This window comes from Mytilus californianus, unplaced genomic scaffold (genome assembly GCF_021869535.1).
Source record: "Mytilus californianus isolate M0D057914Y unplaced genomic scaffold, xbMytCali1.0.p SCAF_4, whole genome shotgun sequence".
Lineage (NCBI taxonomy): Eukaryota > Metazoa > Mollusca > Bivalvia > Mytilida > Mytilidae > Mytilus > Mytilus californianus.
Window position 1 is genome coordinate 73,894,125 of NW_026262690.1, and position 11,193 is coordinate 73,905,317.

General features: G+C 32.7%; 1 protein-coding gene across 8 annotated transcripts in view; it reads right to left on the minus strand.

Moving 5' to 3' along the window:
- Window positions 1-10,870, minus strand: part of LOC127738486 (uncharacterized) — a 119,710-nt gene extending 108,840 nt beyond the window's left edge. For 2 of the 8 annotated variants that reach the window (XM_052249761.1, XM_052249762.1), the window contains exons 1-5: window positions 10,352-10,864; window positions 8,520-8,682; window positions 4,636-4,704; window positions 2,931-3,122; window positions 680-724 (exon numbers count right to left, since the gene is read on the minus strand). In XM_052249761.1, the coding sequence (XP_052105721.1) occupies window positions 680-724; window positions 2,931-3,122; window positions 4,636-4,704; window positions 8,520-8,682; window positions 10,352-10,777 (895 nt within the window). In that variant the 5' untranslated portion in view covers window positions 10,778-10,864. Of the gene's footprint in view, window positions 1-679; window positions 725-2,930; window positions 3,123-4,635; window positions 4,705-8,519; window positions 8,683-10,351 lie in introns of all 8 variants that reach the window. The other 6 variants (XM_052249768.1, XM_052249767.1, XM_052249766.1 and 3 more) reach the window with 6 other exon arrangements.
- Between the last annotated feature and the right edge of the window lie 323 nt (window positions 10,871-11,193).

The window sequence follows — 11,193 nt, forward strand, 5'->3', positions numbered from 1 at the left end:
ACATTTGTGTTTAGAGGCCAGCTCAAGCCCATCTCTGGGTGCGGGATTTTCTCGCTGTGTTGAAGACCAATTGGTGGCCTTGGGCTATTTTCTGCTCTTTGGTCGGATTGTGTCTCTATGACACATTTACCGTTTCTATTCTCAATTTTATTGTTGTTTTAGATTTATTTTGAACAGCAATTTAATTTTAATACCAGGTTTTGACTGAATAAATTCTAAGTTTTTATTTCCTTATCACAGAGAATGATTGAGAATTGAACACACATGTTGATCAACCGAGGATTAATCGCTTTCAGTGGTGTCACAATCTAGGAAAAGAGGACAGGTTATGGCTATTGTGGTAGTTGTGACAGATATTTTGTAACTTCATCCAAATCATAATGGCGTTTGTAAAACTTTCGATAAGATAACTTCAGCTTTACCATCGAGAACCATTAGTTAAATTGCTTTTATATAAGAATCGTCTATCTAGCAAAGATATCAGTAATAAATATGACATATTATTTGACAACATACAACGTTTACAATGTAACTGTCCTTATAAAGGAAAGAAACGAGACGATGACACCAACCTATAATTTCAAGGCATTTGCTTTTCAAACTTTTACCCACAAGCATCCTTTGTTAAAAATACTATTTTCTATTATATATTTTTTCTTTTATAAAATCAGGTACTTACAGTAAGATTGCGTTGTCGAACTTTGTGCTAGCGATGAGCTTATATCTGAAAGGAAAGGTATAAAGATGTTTGCATGACAAAGGATAATATTCTTTTGAGTATAGTAACTTCATAATCATTCCATGAAAAGTGCAAGAACTCAAGGAAATATGCAGCTGCGCCTAGACCGCATAAAACGCCCTTTTAGTGAATATGGAAATTGTTGCAAGAATATAATGGAATTTTTAGAAGGCATCAAACCAGAAGTCAGTAAAATAGCTTGCATAAGGGGTCCTGAATATTGCATCAAATATGACTGTAAAACGCCCCATTACTCACTAATTCCACGATATCTTTCGTTCACCAATTTCAACAATTATATAAAACTTCCAGTTAATTTATCCCATATAAAAATGTGGTATGAATACTACCGAGACAACTATCTACCAAAGTTCAAATGAAGCGGATATAGGCAACCGTATGACCTTCAACAATGAGAAAAAACATACCGTATAGTCGGCTATAAAAGGCCCCGACATGAAAAATATGAAACAATTCAATTGAGAAAAATTACGGCCTAATTTATAACAAAACAATTTGCGAAAAACAAATGAACGACATGAACCAACGACAACCACTGAACAACAGGTTCCTGACTTGGGACAGGCACATACAGAATGTGGTGGGGTTAAACTTGTTTGCTGGTGCTAAACCCTACCCCTAACCTGGGACAGTGTTGTAATAGTACAACATAAGAACAAACTATTAAAATCAGTTGAAAAGGGCTTAACTTATCAGATCTACACAAAGCAGAAACATTAAACGAAAACACAGAACGGACGTTGCAGCGTATCTATACATCCAACAACAAGCATACTGAAGTAATTGTACAACATGTAAACATTTTACCTAAATCTTACGGTTAAAACTACTTACCAACAAATTTTAAAATCGAAAGGGAGCTTCCTTTCGATACTTCCAACAATAGTATTTAGAATATAGCAAAGTGCTCTCGACCAATGAAAGTGTAGAATTTGGTGTTCCTTAATTGTGAAGAATGAATGTTAATCATGTTCTTAGAAGGGAATTATCCTTTTGTTTTAGCCTATTTACAGTTCAAAACAAAGAATTTCTATAAATGAGTTACACAACTGCCCGAAGCACATTTATTAGGATTATTGCAGAGGGGATTATTGATTGAAGGTTGAATTTTGAAACAAATAAAAAAAAATGAAATAAGTTTGAAGTTTACTTGTGCAGTACAATTGATATCGTTTGTGTTATTATACGAATAATTGTAACTTTCAAATTACAAAAAAAAACTTTTAAGATTAAATAAATTGAAACAACTTTTGAATTTCCCTATAAAAAGCATTTTCATTGAACATTTAAACTCTGACTAGTTTATTAAGTAGTATTTGATGTAAAGAGCTGGAATAAAATTGGCTGTGCAATACAATTTGATTTTGAATTTATTAAATTGAACTGTAAATAAACAAAAAGATAATTCCTCACTAAAATATTACATAATTTACACTCATACTCACAATTAGGAAACTTATACAATGTCTACCATTTCATTGTAACGTTGTGTCATCTAATGTCTAAAACACAAATAATTAAAATTACCCAAAATAAAAGTCAGTCCTACCATCACTAAGACCAATACATAAATGAAATGCCTAAAAGGGAAGTCATCAATTAATTATAAACCTTGCAATGACAATGAAGCAAATTCTTGAATAAAAGCAATCAGGAGATCATTTGAGCCTTGAGCACTTTACAATATTCTAAGTTTGTAAGAGAATGATAATCCCTTTCATCATGATAAATACTCGCTAACGCTCGTACTTAATCATGAAGAAAGAAATTATCATTCTCTTACATATACTAAGTCAAGAAGAAATCAAACCAAGTATTCGCGAGCGCGATATGTGAAAAAAATGCATTAAACCTGACCGTTCTAAATCGCGTAACTTTCAAACGTCAAAACAAACTAATTAAATTTCGAAAGAGAGCTTTTTGCCGTCAATTCTGCTGTTGTGTTAAAGTGTTTAAGAATTCGTTAAAGCAAACTTGAGTTATCGTATTGAGTATTCACATATGGACTGACGGACTAAGATATACTTTAATACGTCATGTCTTCGATGGGTGTTTAAAAGGGAACACCAAATTGTGCCTTATAACTTAGGTTTAACTTACTTTATTGAATAAACTGTTAACAGATTTTAATAATAAAACTAAATAGTTTGGTTCTACATGTAGTTCGTACCTTTTGTTGATGTTATTTCTTCATCTGTAGGTGTTGTAAGAGAAGAATCCGGATTGGTAAATATCTCTGTTGATGCTTTCCCACTGGTTATGGTTACAAACGTACTTGGTTGTGACACTGGCACAGTTGATGTCCTATCCATGATTGTGATCGCTGTCGATGTTTCTGTTGGCGAAGAAGTAGTTTTTTCGTCTGAAATATATAAGAAATATAACATAATATTTTCGTTATTTTGTTAAAAGCTGTTGTGTTGCAACATTCTTTTTTTCTAATTAATATGAAACAGATTTTGTTTTACATGAATTTGTATATTATCATTTTTTATATATGTTTGACCAGAGTTATATAGCTTCAAGATAATAAAAAATGTATATATCGGTCAACTGGTATTTTTGCATAAAATTGACCCAAGGCAAAAGAATATTTTGTTATGTTTGCAAACAAAAAAAGCAAAACATCTGGGTAAAAATCCCAATTCAAGGGCAATAACTCCTACAAGGAGTCGGGGGATGATTTCGGCCATTCTATTTGTTCGTATATCTAGTTTTGATCTAAAAAAAATATCTTCTATAGTATAAACCATTAAATCAATAAAAGTAACTTTTAAGTTGGTAACACTCGTCATTCAAGAACAACGACTCCAAAAAGGAGTCGATTGATGATCTAGGCTATGTTGACATATCTGTAGATGTTATTTTGCTGCTAGTTTTTGCTATGTTTATTTTTCCATATTTACCATACTTCGCAAAAAAAAAATCAAGAAATAGTAAAAACCGTCTTTCAATGGGACATAAATATTTGAGGAGTTGACTGATTATTTCCGCCATGTTGAAGTATTAGTAGATCTTGTCCTTATATAATTGTTAGTTCTTTACAGTTTATCTCTGGTTTCCAAAATCAAAATACCCCAAAAATGAACAAAAACGGCATATAAAGAGTCGTCTGACATTTTGTTGAAAATGGATAGTACATGTAGGTAGAACTTAAATCACCTCTTGATAATTTTTGCTCAATCATTTTCTATATCTACAACGGTTTTTAAGATAATTAACAATTCTTGCATTTTACTCTTATATTGGATTTCATACCTTGACAGCCATGTTTGTTGGGAAGTAAAATCATCGGACACATTTTAAAAAACTATAGACCGCAATGATGATTTGGGCCAAGTTTGGTCTATTTGAACAAGTTATTTCAGAGGACTTGTACAGGTTAATGGACAACACAAGACGCCAAATGATGATTATCGCTCACTTTGACCTTCGAGCTACAGAGCCATATACATATAATGAAAACATATATCTGGTTTAACATGCGAGATGTGAACACTAGAACTTTTCTTTATTGTTGCACATTCAGCAAAAGAGAGTAATAATACAACACTATTTTATAATCCTTAAATATCTTTTTTATCATTCAGAAGAAAAAGTCTCGCATTTTGTTTTTGAATGTTAACATTTTGGTTAGCATAAACTAATTTTAAAAACTAGGATTGAAATTTTGTACGCCAGACGAGCGTTTCTTGTCTATAAAGGCCAAATCAGTGACGCTAGAATAAAAAAAAAGTTAAAAAGGCCACATGAAGTATGAAGTTAAAAAGCACTGAACTGAGACCCATGATTATTTAGAGTTGAAAGCAAAAAAGACGGGTAAGTAAAGATTCTTGTTGCTGCTTTCGTACTAGATTTTGTTTCTACAAATTTACCTGGCACAGATGTTGACGTATCCATTGTTTTAATCGTTGTCTCTGTCACCGAAGAAGTAAGGTTCTCATCTGAAATATAGCATGTACAGATATACCACAAATGATTTTTCGTGAACTTTGTATTTCTTATTTACCTGTTGCGTTGCAACAGACTTGTTTTAATAAAAACGAATCCAATAAACTGATAATATTTTATTTAACATATCTAGAATAGGTTTCTGGAATAGGGACCTTCTTAAAGTTTCTATATATACGTGTTTGATATTTGAAAACAATAATGATAAAAAAGGGAACTCACAATATATATTTCAATACTAGTTAGCGAAATGTATCATACATGTAGCAGTCTTTTTTCACTAAGGTAAGGTTGGTGTTTTGAAAAAACCACTTGCAACCGGGTGTTTTGTTTTTTTTAAACATTTCCAACCGGGTTTCTTTTTTACTGTGGGTGGGGGTCACAAAAGGAAGAATTAGTATTGTATTAACATTTAATGGAATTGAAAAAAAATATAAATAGATGTAGTCACATAAACTGTCAAATATTCTGTTTTGATTTATTTTTTTCAATAATTTATCCCTTTTTTCTCTTCTATCATTCACTATTTTATGCATCTCGGATAGCAGATAGCCTCTGCAGGACTCCCTTCTTCTGCGAATGCATGGCCTGTCGATCCAAATTTCTGTCCTGTTCCTCGATTTAGTGCTGTACTTTTGGCACACAGAACAGTAATTTAAAGTCCTGTTTTTATTTATCTTCGCTTGCGTGCCTTTTCCGTTGTTTCGATGTGGTTTTTTTTCAATTTCAACAATTTCAATACAACTATCCGTTTTAGTTGACTTATTTGGCCAAGAATTTTCCTTCGCACCTTCGTCATCTGCCTCTATCTTCCCCCGATTAATAAAAGAAAACATTGAAATTTGACGATCGGCCATTTTTGTCAATGAAAACAAATCAGCGAGGCGCGATTAGTATTTAAATTTTAACAGTGCAGAACCGAAAAAAATCCGGAATTTGAAAAAAAAGCCGACCACCTTCTAAAATAGAAAAGTGGTCGGCTTTCAAAAGAAGGTGGTCGGCACACCCGGCTTAAAAGAGAGAGGGACGAAAGATACCAGAGGGACAGTCAAACTCATAGATCGAAAATAAACTGACAACACCATGGCCAAAAATAAAAAGACAAACAGACAAATAATAGTACAGATGACACAACATAAAAAACTATAGACTAAGCAACACGAACCTCACCAAATGCCGAATGGAAAACTCTGCCCTGTAGTAGCAATTAAAAAACTAGGTGTCCCTTCTCATGACATTGCACTTTAATAAAGAGATCTTGTGGTTCGTATGACATGTGTGAAATATATTACATCAGAGTTTAGACGTTTCTTTTGTCCGCAAGTTAAGATTAAACTAGAGTGGGTTGAGATCTCAACAAAAAAATTTAACCCCGCCACAGTTATTTCATATAATAGTTAATATAAAATTGAGAACGGAAACGGGGAATGCGTCAAAGAGACAACAACCCGACCAAAGAGCAGAAAACAGCACAAGGCCACCAATGGGTCTTCAACACAGCGAGAAAATCCCGCACCCGGAGGCGGGCTTTAGCTGACCCCTAATAAATAATGTATAGTCTGTTCTTTTCTTGACTCTTTCAGGGCTTGTATTTCCTATCATGATTTGCTTGATAGAGGATTGCTGCTAACATGGAAGCTATTAAACCAAGAGTTCCAAGTGGTGAAGTTGAAATGGTTTCTTCGTAAATGTAATGGACGCCATCCATGTTGGTTGATAAATTGTTAAGACCTTGTTGATAAATATTCCGTATCAACTTCACAAATAATACACGATGGTCTTGAAGTATAGATTCTGCGTACTGATGTTGTTTATCATCTTAATAACGTGTTATAGTATTCTTTTATTTGTCTTTATTAATATTACTTTTACTGTAAAGTCTGTTTTTGTTATATATATTTGACGTGACTCTGAACTTATGTATCCCGCCATACTTTGAACGGCAAAATTATTTTATGTCTACCTGTGCGAATTTCAAACGCGCGTTTTTACACCAGTACTTAAAACCTTCCATCTATTATGGGTGGATTTTACAAAGATAAATAAAATCGTTTAATAAAAAAACAAAATGAGGATGTTAAATTTGATGTATGCCTTTTTGTGTTTCTTCGTTACATTTGTTTGTTTTTATAGTGATTAAGATGATAACACAATGTTGACTGCTGTACCCCTATTTTTGACATTTTTACCTATTGTGTCTGTTTGTTTTGTTCACGCATCGTTGTCAATGTAATGGAATTTGATGCGACTGTCATACAAGTGAGAGGTTTAGCTAGCTATAAAACCAGGTTCCAATCCACCATTTTCTACATTAGAAAATGCCTGTACCAAGTCAGGAATATGACAGTTGTTATCCATTCGTTTGATGTGTTTGAGCTTTTGATTTTGCTATTTGATTAGGGATTTTCCTTTTTGAATTTTCCTCGGAGTTCAGTATTTTTGTGATTTTACTTTTGACCTTTATGGAATATTCGTTTCACAGATGACAACGGATATGCTCCAATTGTCGTAACTACAATTCCGTCCCCTTTTCCCTGAATGTGACCTACCGAATTAGACTTGTACTAACATGAGCAACACGACGGGTGCTACATGTGGAGCAGTATCTGCTTACCTTTCTGGAGCACCTGCGATCACCCCCAGTTTTTGGTAGGTTTCGTGTTGCTCAGTCTTTGGTTTTCTATGCTGTGTACTGTTGTTTGTCTGTTTGTCTTTTTCTTTTTTAGCCATGGCGTTGTCAGTTTATTTTCGACTTGTGAGTTTGAATGTCCCTTTGGTATCCTTCGCCTCTTCTTTCGGATATTATATGGACATTTTGTGTATGGAGTTTACAAACTATTGTATTGTATTGATGCGTTCCTGTCTCATTGATGTATCATCCATAATATCCATGCATTGCTATATTTGTTTCAAATATTTTTGTTTACAGACTATTTCCAAAATGTTATAACATTCGCCCTTATGTTCTTTTTAGTAGTAAAGAAGCTCCCTGTACAGTCAACAATGAAAACATCCATCGAATCATGCTTTTCTTTAAAGGGAAGAAATAATACATGAAATTTTTTTATGAATACAAAATGTATGGAAGCCTAAAATGTGTTAATTTATCAACTTAATGTAAATTGTTGGAGAGACATGTCCTTGTGTGAAATATTTACAACTGGTTTTTAAAAAGAAAAGGAATAATTCAGTACTTTGTATCTGAATACTTAGTATATAAATAAGATATTCCAAAGTATTTACATTTTCAATTTGCAATGTTAACGCTAGCATAACTTATAAGTGTATGTCATTTTAACCAAAACTTTTAAAATTAGTCATGCTTAAGATAATGAAAAATCTTTTTGATACCACTGGATACACACATGTACGTGTGATAATTTGAAATATTACTTACACATGGTTTTGTTTGCGCGGTCCTGGTCAAAGTAGAAACATATGGGCATTTCGAAAGCTGCATTACTTTTTAATTTAAATACGCAATCATGGATTGCCAATTATACTTGTCCCCTTTGTTTCGTAGTGCTTTTGATTGAAATAATAAAGAGGAATTTTAAAAAACATAAGTATCTTTTTGAAATTCAATCATGGTTCAAATAGTAATTTAAATAGTTTTTTTTAAATTATAGATTGCATCGAGTCTGAGAGAATACGTACTTCGAATCAGTATGTTCAAAACAACAAAAGTATGCAACGCTTAATTACCATAATATGAACCAATTTTCAGTTTCACGTTTCAGGAAGAAAAAATTTCACCAGAGCACAATTGAGTTTCGCTTATGATCATGTAAATTAAAAATTAACAAACCTGTACTGATATTTCTGAGAACAAAGAAATAAAATCCCAAGCCAAAGGAAGATAGTAGAATGGCTGTAATCGTAATGAGGACAATTATTTTGCAAGGTGAACACGGTGAATGTTTCGATTCCTTGTTGGTATCTTTCTTATAACTGTTTAATTGTCCTTCTACCTAAAAAAAAAAAAAACAGAACATAACAAAAAAACGCCTGTTTTTAATTTTGATTATACCAAAATATGGAGGACGTACAGCCCTAAGCAGACAAGGAATAAAAATTCTACGCGTCGACTAGAATCACACATGGCATTCACAATCATTGGAACTTGGATTTAAACTTTAAACACACATCAGCATTAAGCAACACAGACTGTTTTTCTTTGAAAATGCACAAATTGCATTGTTTGTATTGACTTTGTTAACAACTTTGATACTGCTCTCTCTGAGTCTTACTATTTACCAAACTGCCAATCGATCCATCGAGAGATGAATCTAATGATACACTCTTGTAATATGCAAGCTGGCAGATTTTTAATTTAAACTAAGAGTAATGTTTCAGCTCTTTTAAATTAAATACTGCTGATACGATATTGCTTGTTTAGTTGATGCCCACTTACATTACGTGCTTTTAAAAATCTCATATATTTAGGGTATTCCAACATGTCTAAACATTTGGTCTTGAGCGCACCTGATCTATATAAATTAAGAATTATATATGGTATGATATGAATACCACTGAGACAATTTACTTCCAGAAACCAAATGACGGATATCAGCATTTATGGTCCTTCAACAATTAGCAAAGCGATAGTAAGCTTTAAGGCCTCGAAATAAAATAAAAACACGTCTCGCCAAATTGTCGTTTGAACTCACATACACTGTAAGGAGTTGAATGAAAAATTTGGAGCATGTTGACTTGAAAATTTATTTGGTCTTGCTACTAAAAGTTATTTCAGTTTCGATTTTTAAATTTATAGCCAAACATGTTAAAACAATAATTATGGGCAATAACCTCATAAGGAGTCGATTCAACACGAGTACTGAAAATTCCTCTCTGCTGCTGATTTTTAAAGTGTCTTCCTATCTATATTGAACTACCATTCAAGAGACATACTTCCTATTAGTATCGACGGGCAGTTTAAGTCAAAATAGACATAATTATTGTAGATCTTTGTATTTTAAAGCTTTTCCCAATCTACAACTGTTTTTAAGATATGAATTCATTTCATTTTACCTGATGTTCGCTTTTAAGCCATGTTGGTGATCCTTCGGATTCATCGAATACAACGTTTGAACTAAATACTCTAACTGAAAGGATGGTGTTGAACAAATTAGGTTGCACAAGACCAGGAAGTTTCTGAGTGGAAGATTTTTGTAAATATTGAATGAAGACAGACAATGGGCACCAAGCATGGAGAATGGCTATTCACTGACCCTTTAAAGAATGCAAGCTATTTTTGTTCAATCACATCAATAATTTCCAATTCAAATTTTCTCAATCAAATATATAGTTTTCAAGTTTAAAGAAACACATGTTAGTCAGTGAACCGGATATACGATAGTGATTATGTATTACAGTGATGCTTAACAGGTAAAATCGATTGTATTGGTTATTTAAATATATGTATGTAAAACTATTGTAAGTTTAAATTCATTTGATTTTTTCCCTGGTCAAGTGAGGCTGTTAAAATACAGGGGCCCCTAAGTATGCGACCTGGGCTACTTAGGTATTTATATATCAGGAAATGATTGAATAAAAATATTTGTTATCGTTAAAAAAAAAAAAAAAAAAAAGAATGCAAGCTAAAATGACACACATGCCAAATATTTGTTTATCACTTACATATACTCTTTGATCAAAACCTTCGATGCCTGTCTGCTCAGTCGTACTTAATATTGTTGGATCTCCTATTTCTGAATATATGCGAATATCATCAATATCATTCAATTCTTCTCTGTTTCTATTGTTATGTCTCCTTTCTCCTTTGTATATGATGTATTTGCTGCCTTGCGAATCGTGAAATTTATCTGATACTTTATCAATGTGCGAACTACTTCTGACGGACCCTTGTACACTGAGGTAATCAGGGTAATCTTGGTTGGAAGACATCCCTTTTCCATATCGATTACAAGGCTGTAAATATGCACCAAGTTGCTGCCGTCTTCCACAAATACCTGGAGGAAGAGGAACCTCGTCATTATATGAACTGTTTTCGAATCCATAAATACTTCCTTTTTCGAAAAATATCTTTCCATATGGGAACTCCATTTGAAGTTAAGTACTGATAAACGTTTATGGTATTAATGCATAATGTTTTAGACTAATAATATGAAATTTGAGATTTGTGTATGATAAAAGGGAAAAAAACCAGGTATATTATATAATAGCTACATACAAAACACTGGATTGAATTGGATAAGAATTAGTATTTTTAATGTAATACAAATTGAATGTAGGACTAAATAATTACCATGGTACATTTTTTTATTGGATGCATATAAATAGAAACATCATCAAAGCGCAACTTAATCCCTTTTCAACTATTCAAAAATAACAGTTCAAGTTTCATCTTTATTTATTGCGCATTTTATTTGTTTCATAAATCTATTTATTTTAAACAGAAAAATGTTAGACTAACTGATCCTGTAAAAACTAAAATGAAAAATCTAAAACAATGAAAACTA